The sequence below is a fragment of the Mesoplodon bidens genome (assembly GCF_964165515.1).
Source record: "Mesoplodon bidens genome assembly, chromosome: 11".
Taxonomy (NCBI): Eukaryota; Metazoa; Chordata; class Mammalia; order Artiodactyla; family Ziphiidae; genus Mesoplodon; species Mesoplodon bidens.
Genome location: NC_138167.1, coordinates 20,829,506 through 20,850,686, shown reverse-complemented (window position 1 = coordinate 20,850,686; position 21,181 = coordinate 20,829,506). Strand labels below are relative to the sequence as shown.

At 42.6% G+C, this 21,181-nt stretch overlaps 1 protein-coding gene across 1 annotated transcript in view; it reads right to left on the bottom strand.

The window, feature by feature from the left end:
* Positions 1-4,277: 4,277 nt before the first annotated feature.
* Positions 4,278-21,181, bottom strand: part of SSPN (sarcospan) — a 42,361-nt gene continuing 25,457 nt past the window's right edge. Inside the window, exons 2-3 of the mRNA XM_081249550.1 lie at positions 14,788-14,874; positions 4,278-8,590 (exon numbers count right to left, since the gene is read on the bottom strand). Coding sequence (XP_081105676.1) covers positions 8,225-8,590; positions 14,788-14,874 — 453 coding nt within the window. The 3' untranslated portion in view covers positions 4,278-8,224. The remainder of the gene's footprint in view (positions 8,591-14,787; positions 14,875-21,181) is intronic.

Genomic DNA, 21,181 nt, shown 5'->3' with positions numbered 1-21,181 from the left:
CATCAGATCAGAATTGTTTATGCCCGTCTCGATCTTGAATTACAAATGACTTTCTTGTGCTGCTTGAGCAAAAAACCATGACCTACAGATGAACCAGGCTTTGTATTTCCTGCACCTTGTCCTGAACTTGTAATTCCCCAAAGACTACAGTTGTGAAGTCTCGCCGGTGATCATTGATCTAAGGCAGGTGAGGCTTGCTCTGTGGGGCTGTGGCTATGTGGGTGATAGATTCCATCTTTGTGATAAGTCATAAGTCACTAATGGGTTATTTTGAGCTCTCCCAAGTGGAAGACAATGGAGCATTTAGTAAGCTGGCGGTTACGTAAGACATCTCTTTCCAAACAAAGAGGAGGCGGGACACCCAGCCAAAGGGTTGAGCACAGGAGGCTGTGTGGTCTGGTGGTTCCAGGGGGAGACGTGGGGTCAGGGCTTCCTGGGTTCAGCTACCAGCGGGGACTCTGACTCAAGGAGAGCAGAGGCAAGTCTCTTGGCTTGAGGCAGAAAGACTGTAAAACCCAAGAGAGAAAACCACAGGTCTGTGCTCAAGGACTCTAGGGGAAAAGCACATTTTGGAAATGAAAAAAAAAAAAAAAAATCACCCTGTTAAGTTACAATCTGGGCCTTTTCCAATAAGACGTGAGCATTTTTTCCTGCTTATTGCCTGACACATCCTTCTCCAGGCAGCAGCGTGAAGCCAAGCCAGGCTCCGAGGGTGTTGTGCGTGGGATGAATAGAGGAGCCCGGAGGTCCGAGCAAACGCAGTCAGCCTGGGTGTGTTGTCACCGCGGTGCTCAGGGAGCCGGGCCCTGGCGGCAACGCGGTTCTGCATGGATTCTTCCCTTTGCCTCCCCAGTCTGCCTTCCACAATCAAGAGCCCTCTGAGATGCTGGGAGGAGAGGGCCCTTCCCGCAGACTCTGTGTGTTTCCCTTCCACGAGTCTCAGCCGGCGTCTGCTCAGCTGTAACCAGCGGCCCGAGCCTCCGCAGACCCACGCGGGTGCCCAAGCCACAGCCCGAGCCGAGGTCCAGGGCAAATGTTCTCCACGTCCCGCCAGCTCTGAAACTCTGTTTCTTCTGCCCAGACAGAGTAGGTGGCTGCCTACAGGGTTGGGTTGGGAGGACACCTGGGCAAGGCTCCCCTCACGGGCATCCCACCTCCTTTCTCTGGACCAGAGACATTTTCTGATCTTTAGGAATCACTTATGGAAATGAAAACCCTACTTATAGGGGTCTCTGTATTTAAGGTCTTCACCCCCAGCACAGGAGTTAACAATACCTTAGTTGCGTCTCATAGACGTGGGCCAGGGCACGAAGGAGGGGGAGGTTTTGCTATGGAATGAGGTGGTGGAGAGACCAATCTATTCTCTGGAAGAGAGAGATATACATCCCAGAAGTGGAGGTGGCCTTCTTGGTCACTTAACCCAGAGCTGTCTGGGCAGCTTGGAAATCTGGCAGTGGTGGGTGTGAGGGTTGCAGCAGGATGGTTGCTCTTACTCTAAGCCAAGCTAGGCCAAATGGAATCCAGGTTCTCACTTGTGACCCACTCATCCAACCCCAGACACACTCAAGATGTCACTTCTCTCTACGTTTGTCCGAGGGGACGTTCCCAGCCACTGGCCACGTAGCCAAGCTCCATGTCCCACATTCTAAACTTCTCTATATTAAATTAAATAAGCTCTCTCTCTCTCTCTCTCTCTCTCTCTCTCTCTCTCTCTCTCTCCTTTCAGTTATATAACCATGCTTTGGTCACTTTTGTTGCAATCTAGAAAAAAGTTTTAATAAAAAATTGTAAGTCTACTCTTACCCATAAAGGTATCTGTGGGAATTTCGCCTATTTTGTAAGAATATGTGAATTCTATCCTGACTGAAAGAGAAGTCAAAATAATCCACTGAGGCTAGTGATAACTTTAATCCCATAATTTTCAGACTCTGGTTCACTCTGGCTGGCGCACCAGTTTCACACCCGCCCTGGGTACCAATAGTCTATTAAACACATGCCTAGGAAGATGTAGGGAGAAGAGCTGGGGGTGGGTTTCATGAGATTACGATCATCTTCTCTGGTCACAAGTGCCACTGCTTCCTGTGGTCCTTGAGAACCATCCTCTTGCTCTCTACAAGGACACCTGGTCAGAAAGACAACACACTGCGTTTCTGGGGAGAAGGGTCTGGGTAGAAAGCCAAACAGAGTAGACAGTGCACCCCATGCAGAGAGAGATGTCTCCAAAGTGTCCAGGTTCAGAGACCCCAAAGTGCCCGCTGACATCTCATTGTTTAGCCCCTCCTCAGGCACTGTCCAAGCCTCCTCCGCAATTCCTGGCAGCAGCATCCCAGGGACCCCTGGCTCCTTCTCCAGCAAGATCCATGTGGAAGAGGAAAAAGCAGCACAGGTCCCACAGATGAATCTCCAGACCTCCCCACCCCCCATCCCCCCACCCCTCGCCCCAATCACAGGGTCTTGTTAAACAAAAGGCTTCATGTCTCAGTTGAAATCGTGTATTTGGATTCTTGCCCTAGTATCTGCTTTTCCCCAAGAATAACAGCTGAGTATACATCCCACGGGATCTTTCTGATGACCTTTCCAAAGAAGAAAAGACTTCCTCTAAAGCCCATGTTTTGGGAGGGATCAATAAACATATAAATATCTGTTGGAAAGAAATAGAAGAATGAATTGTTGTCTCCAAGCTGGCATCATCCCCATGTATTAGTTTTACTTTCATTTGCTTACAATCTGAATTTTAAAAGCTCAATAGCGATATTAGTCCTGCACTTCATAAATACTACCTTATTAAAGATGAATCTGTCAAATGAAAAAATAGTTTATAACAATTTGTCATGAACTACAAAGATAGATAGACCCTGTCCGGGGAAAAAGTAGATTTCTGGCTGTAGTGTTTTAATAATTAAATTTGCCTCCAATTTAAAAATTCATATGAGTGTTTTCCTATCCAGCCTGGAGAATGAAGTTCCAGCTGGTATTTTCTGACTATATTCAAAAGTAAACCCTTTTATGATTCTTGGATGAGAATCAGTGATCCACAGAGTCAAGCATATTAAAGGTGCTTGATGGTTGGTTTTTAAATAAATGAGGGATTGTATGTTACAACCGAACATGCAGTAGACCGATAATGTACCAAAGCTCAATAAAGCTTCACTTTTAAAAGTTGGGGTTAAACACGCTTCTCTTACATTAAATTCAAAGGGCTATGAAAATCAGGAGAAATGTCTCAGCTTCTACTTCTGCCTGAGAGAAGAGCTGAGAGAAGGTGGCCACATTCAAGAAACATCCAGATGTGTAAACCAACAAATAAGGATCCAGCCAGCACATGATTCCATACACATTGTCAGTAAGATTGGTACTATATTATTTTAAAAGCAGAATTTCTCTTTGAGGCCCATTTGATAAAGTTTCTGGCTTGTAAAAAGGAAGTTCCAGAAGGGGATAGCAATGCAGAGACACTTTTCTAGTTGGATGTGGGGACTGGAGCCGGCATCAACGAGAAGGCTATGTAGAACCCAGCTGGAAAGGGGAAACCAAATATTTATCAAGCCACTGCTATGAGCCACTTTGCTAAGTGCTATTTAATTTAACCTTTCCCATGAGGCTGTGAGGCAGTTACACTTTTCTCCACTTTACAAATAGGGAAACTAAAGACTAAATGGTTTGTCCAAAGTCACATAGCTAGAAAGTGGCAGTCAGCTTTCCAACCCTAGGACCTGCAGCCTTAGGACGAAGGATAGGAAGTTCAGCTCAGAGCACGTGTCCTAAATCGTTATCCCTTTCCTTTGGCACTCTACAAGCTTTTCTAACTAAATTAGAGAAAAAACCCACTGCATTTTACAGTATAATCAACTATTTAAATTGCCTCAGAGTTGGTAAGAAGGAGCCCTTGTTTTCAGATTTAAAATGGAATAGGCTGTCTGTTTTTCCATATAATTCAATGTCTAACATGACTGTGCATGTAACATTCGACATGTATCCCGTTCCTTAGGCCAAGCTTTACTTGATATTCATAGGTGTAAATGAAGATCAGCATTCAAAGCATCTTCTGCAAAATTTTTTTTCCAGCTCAGGCTCCCTTTGGCTGGGGAGCATTTACAACCTTGACTTCGACAATGTACGAAAAGAGAATCAGCCCCTGGAACAGAGAAGTCAAAATGCATATTGGTCCTTGTCTATCCCCAACCCAGATTTTTTCTGTAATCCCTAAGTTGAGAGATGTTATGTAGACCCGTTCATGTGCAATGTACCACCACCTTAAAACACATCCAAACAAGGAGTTTTCAGAGATTATGAAAATTTTATTAACAAAGAAAATCTTCAGTATACACACCCCCTTAAAAACCACCACCTCAAACATGTAGGAAACACTTTGTTTTCTACTCATTATACCCCCAATGCCAGAAGAACAAAACTGCAACACCAAAGTACAGACCAATATTTTCAAAGGGGATCATTGTTTGAGATAATAAAATACTAGAAAAGTAGAAGAAACCAATCAAGGTATTCATTTCACAGGCTGAACCACTGAACCTTTATCCAAATGAATGTTTCCACTGTGAGTCAATATACGTGGCCCTCAGCTCTTTGTAACACTACCCCGAAAACACAGCGTACATCTAAAAATATGATCAAGTTCTTTGAGTACAGTAAGAACCGAGGGCCAGCCTGATTCGCAGGCTGTGTGTATGGCTGCACAGCAATGGTTCAGCGACAATCACTAGAAAATGTAAAGGTATGCTTCATGATAGGATGCAATGAGTTTTTCAGGGCAACTTTTCAGTTCATTTCTGATCAGCATTAACCGATCCACCGCTGTCCCCTGGAATCTCCCTCGGATACCCTCTACCCCATCCTTTACTAAACAAATCTATAAACATATTCCAGATATACTGCATGCAAGAGAGGAAGTATGAGAATATGAACAGATTCTAATGTCCTGGATACAAATAGAAAACACATAACGGGTTCTCGCTGTCAGAACACACTGATGTCTGCGGCTGAAAGCCCCTTCAAAGAGATCTTATGGAGGTTTAACTCAAGGAAGGAAAAGAGTTAGGCCTGTTACTTGACTGCAGTTTCTAGGGCCTGGTGTAGCTATATTTTTAGGAATGGCTCCAAGGATCTGCTGCACAAATTTGGATGGAGCTAGGGAGGCACAGATGGTGGTCACGTGAAGGCACAGACCGACTGGGTGGGCTCAGTTACAAAGTCTGCACATTTAGGCTGCTGTATTCCTCCTATTTCAAGTGCTTCCAAGTCCCGGCTGTTCGCCTTCTTTCCAAAGTCTTTATTCATTTAATTCTCCTGAAGGAGGTGGAAGAGAAGGAGGATTGTGCAAATCTTACTGTTTTTATGGTTTAGAAGAGACAGTCACCATCTTGGCACCTTGTCAGATTTTAAATGTAACATTTTGCTAAGTGTAAAGCTCGGTATCTGTTCCTTTTCTGTTGCCATTACTGTAACTTCAATATTTGCAAAACACAACCTCAAAATACTTCAAATCCAGCTCAAAGCAGTTTGTTATTCATGCAACACAATTCTCACATGTATCAATACACAGTGAGTTTGCAGCACAGAAATCTTTTCTCTCTTTCCTTTTTAATTTTTTCGTTTTATTTTTTGTTTCTTCTTCACTTATGAATTTTTTCTCTCTTTAGGGATTTAAGAATGATTCAAGCACACAATAGCAAAATCCCCATTATATATACATTTTATATTTATATATATAATGTGTATATATATATACACATTATATATATGTGTGTGTGTATATATATAATACACACACACACACACATATATATATATATATATATCCTGATTATTACCAAGCTTATCACCATGTCAGTTCTTACTGGTTGCATTATTTAGAAAAAGGAAGCACATAAGCTAGAGTTATTCTACCATTTGAAATACCCTGTGAATCACTTGTAAAGCATAGAGCACCTTAGTGTTGTGTAGAATTTAATTTTCTGATAGAAAAATTTGTAGTATTTGCTATAAAAAATTGTTTAAGGTATTCAGGGTGTGATTCCAATGGTGCCTTAAAAAAAAAGCCCACAGATTATCAGTCATTTTCTTTTGTAGGGAACTGTCAAAATCAAAATGGATTCAGTTATTGGAATTTTTTTAACAGGGTACAAAGTATTTTTTTAGGTCATCATCAGGAGGCTTGGTGTGTGTTGATGTAATTTTTGTGTATCAAACCTCTGCTCCAGAATCATCCATTAAGCCCCCGATGTGCATTTTTGGCCTGAGCTAGTGTGTAGGAAGGCCATTTTTAAAGCAAGTCAATACATGAAAAGGTTTTAACATCTGTTAATCAGGTGTTTTATCTGGAGGGCATAAAATATATTTACAATCCTCCAACTAACTTAACATTTCCCTTTTTATTTGGATATTCAAATCATGTAATAATCGACACTATTGTCACAATCGATGGAATTATTCATATACTTCTTAAGGCAAACAAGGAAATGATTTTTTTAGAGTAGGATTTAATGATTAGTAAAATATATCAATAGGCAATGTGGAGAAGCAAATAAAGCTCAGTTATGTTGAATTTCTGCTTTCAACAGAGCATACTAATAGAGAAAGTTTTGGGTTTTTTTTTTTTCTTGCGGTACGCGGGCCTCTCACTGCCGAGGCCTCTCCCGTTGCAGAGCACAGGCTCCGGACGCGCAGGCTCAGCGGCCATGGCTCACGGGCCCAGCCGCTCCGCGGCATGTGGGATCTTCCCAAACCGGGGCACGAACCCGCGTCCCCTGCATCGGCAGGCGGACTCTCAACCACTGCGCCACCAAGGAAGGCCTAGAGAAAGTTTTTGGTAACATTTATGCTACATGAATTTGCATTCTGAGCTCCTTCCTTAAAACATTGATATTGTTCCAAGTTCAATGATAACAATAACTAGAGAGAAAAGTCTCCCACCACAGGGTAGCTGTGCTCTTTTAAGTCGCAGTCACTTCAAAACAAAACCAAAAACTACCCTCCAAGTCAATGGCCAAATGTTCAAATAAGGGCCTCAGAAAACATTAGTTTAAGGCTCTAGTTGACTGTGCATACAAATCAATAATAAGATTACATATCAAATATAATTTCATGAATGGGACACCTCAGCATTACTCAATCTTCGTCAAAAGTACTTAGCTGCCAAGAGAGATACTTTACAACATATCACAAATGTGCTATTTGCATAAATATTTCCCATTACAAATGCTCTCTTTTTCATTTAAATGAGTATTTTTAACCTGAGCTATTAATAAAAAAAATTTTTTTTTCTCCCTTGTAAAGCTTGGCTTTCAGAAGAAAGAATCTTTAAGCCTTCTCTCTTGTGATAGTAATTTCTCCAAATACCGACAGTGCCACGTACGTACAGCCAGGGCTCATTAAATAGACTTCTGAGCATAATTATAATTAACAATTAGCTAGAAATTAGTTTTAATGATTTGTTTTAGATGACAGAATAGAAGCATAATGTAATTATTTTTAAACCGTCTATATCATTAAGAATACAACTACCACCAGCTTTCAATTACTGAGAAGCAGACAATCACCCAAAGCATTCACTAAGTGATCTATTTACAGATCCAAAATAAGGGAGGAGAGGAAAAAGGCCAGGGGCCCCAACCCAGGTGTTTGTAATTATTCGGCCTTTTGCAAAGTCTCTTCCTTTTCTACTCTGCTCCTTTAAGCTGTTTCATGCCTTGAAGACATCTCTACCAGGGAAAATAGAGAAAGACACACTGGCTGTTCAGCTCTCCCCCTCCTCCTGCCCCCCTGCTTTTCTCGGAGTCATAGTGAGGATCATGGGGGGAGGGAGGAAAGGCCTGGAGGAAGATCCTACAAAATTTAGCAAGTGGGTCTGAAACTGTCCAAATCGAACTGGACTAACTGGAAAGAAGATTATATCAGTAATAGGTAACATGAGTATTAGGAATAGACTCCAGACTTTAAAGATAGATCTATACCATTCTTTCCCTGTACCGTGTTCTTTTAATATCCCAAAGTCAGTTTAGATCTTAAGAATTAACTAAAAAATACTATGGAAATCTGAAGAAATGCTCTTTCATTTCCTGAAAAATATAAAAATATTCATTTAGAACAGTGAATATTAGTTATTGTCAAATTTCATTTTTTCTTCATTTTCTTTCTCTTTTTTTCCTTTTTAAAAATATCTCAGCTAGTCAGGGTGCTGTTTTCTCCCCACCTTTGAGCAAGAATGTTAGACCTTTTGCTGCTGACCTTCGGAAGTTGTCAGGGAACACATCCTGACACCCACGTAAAAGACCTGGTACCTGTGTTTCCACATCACAAAGCAGGCCAACAAGCACACAAGGCCGCAGACCAAGTTCAGAATCATCTGGATGAGTAAGAACAGTTTGAAAGTGCCAGTGATGCTGGTACAGTCAGTCACATCCCGGTACACAAAGGTCCTGCTGAGGGGCTCGGAGGAGGGCAGTTTGCACTGGCAGGTGTCGAGCATGGTTCCACAGGTAAACTGTGTGAGTTGTGCAAAGTGGTGAGCGGCGAACGCCACGGCCAGCACACAGACCGTCAGGCCAAGGGCGCTCAGCAGAAAGTACAAGAGCTGCAAGAAAGCAGAAGAAAACCTTTCCAGTTATAGAGGACGTTGGATGACTATTGGCAAAGCTAATAAAGAAAAGCTCTTCTTCTTCTCTCCCAAGATTCCTTCTCTCCCTCCATTCCCTGATGGAGGGGGCTGTCTCTCCTCAGAAACATGGTACCCAAGACATGGCAATGGCTCGTTATGGACTGTTAGGGAGCAATCTGATCACAATCTGAAAAACTCTGATCATATTTTCATTTGTTGTACAGATGTCGGGTGTTTCCCATGAATTGAGCCAACAACATTAGCTTGATTTGGGGATGTTTGTATATGGATGTAGCAGGCAGCTGAGATGACTCCCAAACACAAGAGCCATCCCTGAAAGGCATACTGTACTTGTTTTGACCTTAACAACTGCTGATATAAAGACTGAAACAAGACTAGGAAGTAGAGAACAAATTTCTTCAATGTAAACGCTGTGTTGGCCAAAATTGGCAGTGATTGGTCAACTAGCAACATGGGTTAATGAAAAAGGCTATATTCAATGGAGTGGTTGCCAAACTATGTCCAGGAAGGCCAGGATCCCCAGTGAGAGGTTGCTGGGAGAAAAAAAAATTATGGTTCCAGAAGGTAGGTGACTTGATCACCTACAAGTCTCATCCCAAGTTCACCTTAACTATCTGGTTTCTGAGCATAAAAATAAACTGTAAATGGTCCCTCAGCCACCAAGGTTCTGAACAGCGTTGGCTTATGTGTTAGCCTTGGAATGGAAAAGTCTCGTTAAAGTTCTAACTCTGCTACTAAAGAACCATGGAATCCCTGAACAACTCAGATATTTACCCTACACCTGAATTTTTTTTTTTTTTTTTTTTTTTTTTTTGTGGTACGCAGGCCTCTCACTGTTGTGGCCTCTCCCGTTGTGGAGCACAGGCTCCGGACGCACAGGCTCAGTGGCCATGGCTCACGGGCCCAGCCGCTCCACGGCATGTGGGATCTCCCCGGACCGGGGCACGAACCCGTGTCCCCTGCATCGGCAGGCGGACTCTCAACCACTGCGCCACCAGGGAAGCCCCCCACCTGAAATATTTTGATCAAAAATTGTGGGTGCTTGTTGACATGGCCACAATATAAACCATTTTACAGAACAAGAAATCTTGTGATTGGACTTCCCTACTGAAAACCTTTCTCTTAATGGCCCAACCTAATGAGGATCTAGGTAAGGAACAGAGTCCCCAGCTGTTGGGACTGGTGTACTGAACCCAGTTCTTAGTGCAAGATTTACATTCCCATAGTCAAAAGTTGCTCATAGAGCAATCCTGCTGAATGTGAGCTCCTCAAAGGAAGATTAGTCACGTCCAAGTTCAGATGAAAGTTGCTCTGAAAAGATTATGCCCTCCCCCTGCCTCCAACTAATTGCAACTCAAAATAAAAACATGTATGCAAGATTATAAAATATGTGTGCATAAGTCCTCCAGATGAGTGATTTTGCACACAGGGACAATTTCAAATGTTTTCAAGTCTTAAATATAGAATACTTAAAATTTTATTTTTTCTGTCTTGACTGGTGTGTGTGTGTGTGTGTGTGTGTGTGTGTTGGTGCCCTGAGCATGTGTCTGGTTTGCTTGGAAGCTTCACTGCGGACACAGGAAGAGAGTGGACCTGGTTAAAGCCATTTCATCTTCTTATGGCTGCACGAGGAAAGAGTGCAGGGGTTCTTTGGATCTTCTCATCAAAAATATCTTAAACACACAATCTCTTTTTCATTTTCAAGTCATACGAAGGACTGTCATATACAACACACATTTCTGCATCTGTGAAACAGTTTATGGAAACATCGATCTCAGGGACATAAAAAGGATAACTTATACTGAACACATTTAGCCTCCCTTGGAGGAAGGGAACCAGAAAAACACACTGTGGCACCATTTCAAAAATTTAAGAGGAAATACTTAATCTGTGCTATTGAATGCATCACCTTGGTCCTGCCTGTCGCCCAAATTTTCAATGGCCACATTTTCTGCAAAAAAAAAGTAGTTCTTGGGCTAAAAAGTATGGATTTATTTTGTGAGGCCATTGGGACAGAATATTTGAATTATTCTGGGTTGTTTTGAAATATTCAGGCTTGACGACTGACTTCAAACTCTTGATGCCAAGGGCCAAATTAAATTGTGCTGGCCGTGTCGTGCGTGCCTGCCCATGGCAGCTGCATTTCCAGTGCCGGCGACATGAGTGACTATACCAGCAGGGAGGGCCCAAATTAAGGGATAATTTTTCACCTGAGAGTCATCTGCTTAGCAGAATGGCCCCAGTTCGAGTTTTCTTCATACACTTTATTGCCATCAGCGGATGGGACTACGGAGGTCCTGTCTTAACTCTCTCCCACACACTCATCCTTAGATAGAGAATTTCTATAACATCCCCTGGGGCATTATCTTGAAACAATGACAATAATCCCTCATCTGGATCTGTAAGTTATTCAAATAGCTGCAAAAAATATTCTCTCATAACCATCACAAAAATCCGTTTGCTGAAATGAGAGTTTTGTCTCTTCTTAAAAGATAACTTTTGGGCCCAAAGAGCAAAAGATTTGCCCAAGACTTTTACCAAGTACACAGCAGTGCCTGGTGATGGTTATAGGCATGGACTGGGGAGCAAACCGCCTGAGTTAGAATCCCGGTTCTCCCCTCCATAACTATGAACCTTGGGCAAATTAAATCAATCCCATGGGTACCTTTGTTTCTTCATCTAGCACCTAAGTCACAGGATTACTCTAAGGATCAAAATAATAGATACTGGGCTTCCCTGGTGGCGCAATGGTTGAGAGTCCACCTGCCGATGCAGGGGACACGGGTTCGTGCCCCGGTCTGGGAAGATCCCACATGCCGCGGAGCGGCCGGGCCCCATGAGCCATGGCCGCTGAGCCTGCGTGTCCAGAGCCCGTGCTCCGCAACGGGAGAGGCCACAACAGTGAGAAGCCCGCGTACCACAAAAAAAAAAAAAAAAAAAAAAAATTGATACATGCAAAGGGCTTGGAACAGTGGCTGGTAGGCAGTAGCACTATTTAAGTATTCTTGAAATAAACACATTAGTAGACCTGGAAAGAGCTGCCAGGTCTCAGGACTTTGCGGATATCAACCCTATACTGGCTTTGTGTTATTCTGTGTCATGTGAGAGTAACAACACATCCTTGGTTTGTAGAAAGGACGTGAACATTTACACAAGCACAGAGACTGCTCAGTTTTAATTGAGCATATTAAATATGCTAGACGCCTCAAGAGCACAAACAAAAGCCATGCCCCTCAGCTCCTTTAAATGAATACATTTTCATTGGTGCATTAGCTCACACATTGTGATTCTGCCTCTCCCACTGCAGGAAAGCATCGGGCCAAGTAAGCAAGAGTGAGCCACAGAATCAAGTTTCTTATCCATTTCAAGACATAAATATAGACTTGATCGGCCAAAGCCTGTGGGCTACATCTGCAGCGCTGTAGCATTTTTCCTTCGCGGCTTTTAACTCAGCTGACAGCAACAAGCTTCTGGGTCAGAATCTGTAATTTAAAATCAAGTGGCTTGTTTTACCTACACGGCACGAATAACTATCAATAAGAGTGTTTACGATGACCTTGGGAAGGCCAGCAAATATATTTTGATTCCAGCGGGGCTCGGGACGCATCTGTCTTGCCTGTGTCAGGCCGGGCGGCCGGCACTGCGCAGCGGGCGGAGGCGGGCGCCCCCGGCGCTTATGTAACCACAGCGCCCGGGGGCGCGCCCCGCGCTCGCCGCCTCTAATTGGTACCCGGTCGCCGCTTCAAAGTTCAGAGGCCATTGCGCCTGCAATGCCCTCGTGGGGAATGTGCCCCGGCGTGTTTTTGCACGCACACGAACCAGACACGTTTCTGAACATCATCAAGGTGAGCCCCGAGAAAACACGGCCAAGAGGATAGGCAGGAGGTCCAATCAGCGGCTGGATGGCCCGCCGAGCCCAGGAGCAAAACTCGGGAGCAGGGCCCGGGGAGAAAGATGGAAGGCGCCGGCGGCTTACAGGGCTTGCCAAAGGGCCGCCAGAGAAGACTGTGCTAGCTTGAGATGAAAAGACAAGCCCCCGTGGCCACTGTCTGTAAGGGAAAGGGAAGTGTGTGCGGCGTGTGTGGGTGTGTGGGTGGGTGTGTGTGCACGCGCGCGCGCGCTAGCGCAGGCTGCAGTAAAGCGCTGGCATCCCCGCCCCCCCCCCCCCCCCCGTATTGCTTGTCCTGATTATCTGGTCGTTCAACAGAAGGAAATAAATTCGCCACCAAAGCTTGGTCCAGGATATCAACACGTAAGCACTAAAATGCGGTTTTGCTAGTGAGAAACACCTCATGAAGGTGCATTTTATTCCTTCTCCCCCAGGTGATGTCAGGAGCACAAGGGAAGTCCGCTGTAACCTGTTGTGCCTTTGGAAAACCTGGAGATTGACGGAGCTCATTTTCGACCTGAAGATAATATAGCGGGCACCTTAGAGAGCTGGCAGCAAGCATCACTAAAGGTCACACTCAGGAGAAGAGCAAAGTGCCTCTGTATTTGTCAATGTCTGTCACAGGTGAAAAAAAAAGATAGTTAATGAGATCTTTCTAGTGGTGAATTCTCAACCTGGCTGACATTGGCAGTGACTTTTTTATTTTTTAATCTTTTTGTCCTTGCTCCTTATTTTAAATGCAGACGTTGAGATGGCTTTAGGGGCCTCTGTGAAGATGTTGCTGTTGCCTCTGCTGTTTCCTGGGATCGTGGTGGAGAGGGGGATGAGGGCATTTCACAGAAACTGATGAACCTGGTTTAGAGCCCTTTTTACCTAATGAATGAAATTCCCATAATTTAACAGATCATTTCTTACTAGGCTTTAAAAAACAAAATCGTCACTAAGCCTTGTAGTTTATTCAGACTTCTACCGAAAAAGTAAACATGGACTGATGTCTGCTCTATCTGGCCTTCTTTTAAGGGACACCCTCAGACAGAAAAAGTAAAATTTCCAAGGTGGGTGGGGGGGGCATATCCACCAAAATTCTAACTCTATCAATTTTTAAAATAGCATCCATTAAATTGTTAAATTAGAAGAGTTACATCTAACTATCGGAGAACATCTCAAAATTGAAGAAAAAAACTACACAATGTAGGTATAATCCCACCACTCAGAGAAACTATTTTTTCTGTGCATATAAGAGCTATTTGTTTAATTTCCATAGGATCATAGCATACATTTTGTGTAGCCAGATTCTTTTTGCTAGCTAAAATAATTTGAATATTTTATTCACTAATTACTCTTTTACGACATGACTTAAATATATATATGTATGTATATATGAGCACATTGCTTTTTTATGTCAATAGCTTTTATATCAATATACTAGAATATACTAACATCTTACAAAGGAGTATCCAGTTTTTATGTGTTTTCTTATAGAAGAAAAGTAAACAATGTGACTGGACCCCAAAAACCAAACCAAACCAAACCAACATTACAGAAAGCTTTTTGTTCTCTGCTACAGGAGTTGAAAGAAAATGTAGGAATTTGATTTCTACTAACTGATTTCTGAGTGGGCTGTTTATCTCCCTAAACTCTGAAAGGGTGTGTCTGTGTTTCCCTTTGGAGCAGATTCTACTGTGCAGTGAAAATGCTGTGTACTTGAATTGGCTCCAACCAAACACAGTGTCTCTAAAAAAAAAAGGCACTCAAGGAAAGGCACACACACTTGCTAAACCAAGCGTACTCCAACCTCCTGCATTTGCCCTCAGATTCTTGGCACAGGTCATTTGGATGCACCCAATGTACCTTTTCTGTCTCAGTGATCCCACCTACCAAGGGAAATACACTTAGATTGCTTCATTATTAAAACATTCTAAAAAAAAAAAACCCTGAGATGGGGAAGTGGGCACTGATATAGACACTTTTTCCCTGGCCAAGTGTTTTGCTGAACTAATGAGTTTTCAATTTTCCTTTTAAGGGCATTGGAGGGTACTTCATATGCTCTGTGCCAATCCAGTTCATGGAAATTAAGACTTAAAAAAAAATCAGCATTACCTTTGGGGTCTGGATGAATGCCCTCCTGAAACATTTTTTGGCCTGTCTAAAAATGCAATTTCTAGAATAATCAGATATACAACCCCTTAAAAAGTCCTCCTTAATTTTGTACTCGTGTTTCCTTCTATGTGATGATAAAAGAGAAAGAAAAATGACAACTTACTTTCATGGCAAACTGGATACATGTCCGTTCGTCAACTTGATAGGAGACACAAAGCATAAACAAACCAAGATAGGCCACTAAGCAGACCTGCAATGGAGAACAGGGATGAAAGGTTGTTATCAAGGAAAGCCGTGCATTCTAATGACATCAATCTCAGTGTCTTTCACCAGTAACATCCTTGTTATCAAGGTGTTCATTTCATTTGCTTATCTTTATGTGCTATTTTTTCTCAGCTTGTGGAACAGAGTTTTAAAAATAGGAAAATCAATTTATTTCAATTTAGCCAGTATTTATTAAGTCCTTTTGATGTGCCAGGTGCTGTACAAGGTCCTTCAGCGAATACAATGATGAACAAAATTTCCTCAACCTCAGTAACTGTACGGTTCAGGCCAGGCCACGATAAGTGCACACACTATTCTAAGGCAGGGCATTCTGTGTCAAATGCTATTCAGAGAAGTACAAAAAGAAGAAAAAAATAACATTGAATTGGGCAATTAAAAAAGCCTTCACTAAAGAGGTGGATTTGAAATGGTCCTTGAAAGGGATGATGATAATAATAATGATCACTACCAGTTACTGAATACTTACTTTGTTCTTAGGCTCTTCTAAGGCCTTTGTATGGATTTCTTCAAGTAATCAGCATAAAACCCTATGAAGTAGGTGCTATTATGATCCTCACATTATAAGTGAGGAAACAGAAGCACAAAGCTAGTAAATGATGGAACCCACCCTCAAACCAGGTAGCTTGGGTGAAATAGTACGAGCGCAGGCAGACGCAGGACTGTGTATGGAAAGAATAGCAAACATGTATCTACAGTTGAAATAACAAAATATAGAGCAGAAAATGTAGATGGAAAGTCTGGGGATGTAGAACTGATTCAGGAAGTAGTGGGGTTCCCTTGAACATTTCTGAGCAGGGGAATGACATGATTCAAGACATGTTTCTGGAAAATGAGCAGTGGTGTTGGGTGGGTTGGCGGTGAGAACATCAGAATCTTATTTTACTAATCTAAGCAAGATTAATCTAACAGGTGAGCCAGAGCTCAGAGGGTGGTGGACAAAGTCAGAGAAAGAGGTGAGAGGAAAGGTGTAGTAAAAGTAAAATGTATACATCTTGGCTATTGCATGACCAGTGGGAGGACACTGGAGTGGGAGAAATAGAAAGCCATCTCCAAGTGCTTGAGTGTCAGTGATGGGAAGAGTGGGGGGGGGTGCAACTGACCCAAAGAAGGCTGGCAGGAGGCATGGCAACTTTGAGAGAAAACATACTCAATTTTTAAAACAATTTTTTAAACCGAAGTGTAGTTAATTTACAATGTTGCGTTAGCTTCTGGTGTACAGCAAAGTGATTCAGTTATTTACATATATATTTAGGTTCTTTTCCATTATAGATTATTACCAGACATTGAATATAGTTCCCTATGTGATACAATAGGCCCTTGTTGTTTACCTACTTTATATATAGTAGTGTGTATCTGCTAATCCCAAACTCCTAGTTTATCTAACCCCCCACCCCCCGCTATCCCCTCTGGTAACCATAAGTTTGTTTTCTATGTCTGTGAGTCTATTTCTGGTTTGTAAATAAGTTCATTTATATCATTTTTAAGAGTCCACATATAAGTGATATCATATGATATTTTGCTTTCTCTGTCTGACTTACTTCACTTAATGTGATAATCTCTAGGTCCATCCATGTTGTTGCAAATGGTATTATTTCATTCATTTTTATGGCTGAATAATGTTCCATTATATATATCTATATATATCTATATATATCTATATATATATATCCAGAGGAAACACTAATTCAAAAAAATACACGCACCCCAATGTTCATAGCAGCACTATTTACAATGGCCAAGACATGGAAGCAACCTAAGTGTCCAGCGACAGATGAATGGATAAAGAAGATGTGGTCTATAAAACCTACTCAATTTGATTTTCTTTTTAGTGCATCGGAGTTTCTTAAACTGTGATTTAGAGTTTCTAATCAAAGCATACCTATTCACACTCAACTTTGGAAACCTTAAAAGGTTGCTAATTTCTACTTTAGGATGAAAAACATAAGCAACAGAATTGCATTTTCTGATAAGCACAATTTTCCTAGAGACAATGTTGGAAGGGTGGCTGAGAGTCACCCAGCAAGTCATTAGATGGCTGGTTTGGTGATACTCATAACTCCTACCCCCAGGGCCAGCTTTGAACCTCGGACCTGCTAGGGTGGTAGCTGTTTATTTACAAAGCCAACACAACATTTTAACATAGCACCTCTATCCTATTCTCCCCTTGATTACAAAATCAATAAGTGGCTTGTGCCCTCACTGGTTCCCAAGTTGCGGGTTTAGGTTTCCACTGGACTGTGAAGCCAAAAGCCGTCTTCCTTGAGTACAGGCTGTTTTCAGCGTTTTCCACCATTATGACAGGCTGATGGTTAAAAGCAGAGATGACATTCCTAGTTCAACAGACACAGCGTGGGCTGGAGAGGGCTGGGTAGAAAACAAAGCAGATAGGACCCACAGAGACAGCTTTTCAGCAGAGCACCGGCAGATGTGGAGGTAATGACACTGAAGTTGTTTGTGTAACCCACAACGTGGCCATATTTCCAAGGCAGGGATGAAGTTCCTTTTCAAAACTCTTTTAAAAATATATCTAAAAAATATATCTAATTGAGGTATAAGTTTGATAAGGCCTGTAATGGCTTACTATGTATTTTCAAATTAAGAATTTTCGGAGCTAGGGACTTCCCAGTGGTAAAGAATCCACCTTCCAATGCAGGGGATGCGGGTTCGATCCCTGGTCAGGGAACTAAGATCCCACGTGCTACAGGGCAACTAAGCCTGCACACCACAACTACTGAGCTTGCGCGCCTCAATGAGAGAGCCCACGTGCCGCAAACTACAGAGCCCACGCACTCTGGAACCCATGAGCCACAACTAGAGAGAGAAAACCCGCCTGCCACAACTAGAGAGAAGCCTGCATGCCACAACAGAGTCCACGCCACAACGAAAAGATCCCGCGTGTCTCAACGAAGACCCCTCGAGCTGCAACTAAGACCCGAAGCAGCCAAAAATATAAAAAAATAAAAAAGTAAAATTCTTAAAATGATTTAAAAAAAGAATTTTCAGAACTAAAACAATGGAAGAAAGACCTTTTCTTTTTTGTTTATTGGCAAGAAACCCAATGGAAGCTTCTAAACTTGCTTGTGGGGATGGTTAGATCCCTAAGTATGTGCCTGGGCTTGCTTGTTAGCATCTGTCTGCAGGTGCACAGGGTCAGGCTCTCTCCTACATAACTGTCTTTGTCCCTAGAGGCTATTGTGAAGTTGGCGATTGCCAAAACTCTCCCCTTTGTCTTCATGAGAGACACATTCCAATAATCGAGCCTAAATGACCAGTATCTTAAAATCTGACTCTGCCTTCCTTGAACAAATTTTTCTACTTCAGTAGTGTCTACTTCTGTGAAGTCTTAATTTAGCCTGGCTTCCAGCAAGAAGTTGCGCAAGAACATATAACCTCACTCTAGAGTATTTCACTTAGTCAGTCGACAGAACTCTTTTTGAGGCCAGACTCTTTTAACAGATCCAGGAACTGAGCGGTGTAAAACCAGTCTCAGCCTTCAAGGAGCTCTCAGTTCAGTGGGAAAAAGAGGAGAGTGAAGTTACAATACCATGTAAGTTTTAGGACCGTGTCTGCTGTAATACACTGAAGGGGTGATTAACCTGAAGGCAACTTGAAGAAACTTCCTGGAGGAAGATGGATTTTGAAAGGTAAGCAGAAATTAAGCAGAAAGATGTTAGGAAGATTAGAGCAAGTACTAGTGGGTACAAAAGCATGGAGAAATGCAGAGTAAACATTGAGGTCTCCCAGAGCTCTGGTGCACAGGATGGGAGAAGAAAAAGCCAAAGATGAGCTTGTAGAGATGAGCAGGAAGTAGGTCACAAGGAACTTTTATTTCAATCTAGGACATTTGAGGCAAGGGAATCATGTGATCAACATTGCCTTTTAGAATGGTCTTTCTGGCTGTGAAGAATGGATTGGGAAGGGAAGACCAGCTGGGAGGCTGTTCTCCATCTATGGAGAAATGGTGAGTGCCTGAGCTCAGGTAGCAGTAGGGACCGAGAGTAGGTGTGTTTGAGTGATGTTAAGGAAGCAGAGTCCAAAGCTCTAAGAACTGATTAGATGTGAGGGTTGAAGGGGAGGGAGGGTTAAGCAAGGTGCTCAGCTACCTGACTTGAGCAGCCAGGTGGATGGAGTTCACATTTAATAAGGCACAAGATACAAGAGGAAGAGCAGAATGGGAATGGAAACCAATAATGCCCACCTGAACTCAAATCTCAGACACGTGGGCCTAGAACTCAGGAAAGGGGTCTTAGCTGAACATAAGCCCTTAAAGCAATAGAAACCATCAGAAATGCTGGGTCACCCAGAATCAGTCTAGGGAAAACAAAAAAAGGCCAGGGAAGTTACCCAGTTATGAAGAACCATTGAATAGTTTGAACAGAAAGCATCTCAAATACACTTCATATAACTTTGGTTGTACATCATGACATGTCTAAATACTATGAAACTGATCATCCTTCTGGATTTTTGAAAGTTTCACTTCTAGGGCCTAGTGTAAGATATTTGAGAGAAAGCCTGGATCAATCCAACATATTTTATTTTATTTTAATATTTATTATTTATTTATTTGGTTGCGCCGGGTCTTAGTTTTGGCAGGTGGGCTCCTTTGTTGCGGCTTGCAAACTCTTAGTTGCAGCATGCATGCGGGATCTAGTTCCCTGACCAGGGATCAAACCTGGGGCCCCTGCATTGGAAGCGAGGAGTCTTAACCACTGCGCCACCAGGGAAGTCCCAATCCAACATACTTTAATTTCTTGGCCTTCTGATAGGGCTCGGTCGGCTCTGGGAGGGGGTGGGGAGTTCATTTTCTTATCTACAGATTTGCATACTAGAACAATACTTCTTTATCAGAGGGTTTATTGGAGTCTAGAATGCAAGCACTTTATAGAAGAGTAGTATTTATTAAACACTTAAAACTGAAGGCTTATCATCAAAAAATCTAGAAACAATAAATGCTGGAGAGGGTGTGGAGAAAAGGGAACCCTCTTGCACTGTTGGGGGGAATGTAAATTGATACAGCCACGATGGAGAACAGTATGGAGGTTCCTTAAGAAACTAAAAATAGAACTACCACATGACCCAGCAATCCCACTACTGGGCATATACCCTGAGAAAACCATAATTCAAAAAGAGTCATGTACCAAAATGTTCATTGCAGCTCTATTTACAATAGCCAGGACATGGAAGCAACCTCAGTGTCCATCATAGGATGAACGGATAAAGAAGATGTGGCACATATATACAATGGAATATTACTCAGCCATAAAAAGAAATGAAATTGAAATATTTGTAGTGAGGTGGATGGACCTAGAGTCTGTCACACAGAGTGAAGTAAGTCAGAAAGAGAAAGACAAATACTGTATGCTAACACATATATATGGAATCTAAGAAAAAAAAAAAAAGGTCATGAAGAACCGAGGGGTAAGACAGGAATAAAGACACAGACCTACTAGAGAATGGACTTGAGGGTACGGGGAGGGGGAAGGGTAAGCTGGGACAAAGTGAGAGAGTGGCATGGACATATATACACTACCAAACGTAAAATATATAGCTAGTGGGAAGCAGCCGCATAGCACAGGGAGATCAGCTCAGTGCTTTCCTAGAAGGCCACCTAGAGGGGTGGGATAGGGAGGGTGGGAGGGAGACGCAAGAGGGAGGAGATATGGGGATATATGTATACGTATAACTGATTCACTTTGTTATAAAGCAGAAACTAACACACCGTTGTAAAGCAATTATACTCCAATAAAGATGTTAAAAAAAACCCCCAAAACTGAAGGCTTTATGGCCACGGGGAGGAAACCAGATTTCTTATGACAGACCAAGGGTCTTGTTTTCTAAGTGGGTGGGACGTGGGCACACCAGGAAGACAGGGTGCTCTGGCTTCCCAGGGCGGAGAAGGAGGAGCTCTTGTTAATGAGTGGTGATACTTGCCAGGCCTCTCTGGAACAGCATTCTTGGATTCTGGGCCAGGGCTTCCATTGGATATGGTGAGGTGCGGCCCATAGAAGTGGAAAAAGGCAGTTACATAAGATTTTCAAGAAGGCACCCATTGGACCAGGGGCAGACAGGTGGTATCACTGAACACAAAACCAGACAAGACCTGGGTGGCACTGGGAAAACTAGTGCTGAAAGGGCAGCTAGCCCTGAAGAGCTTGTGAAGATTTAGTTCATGTACAGATGGATAATTATGTTGATAAGAAAAGCTTGAAAAGATTTTTTTAATGAAAAAAAATCCCATCATTTTAAACCTGTTTTTGGATGCATGTGTCTGC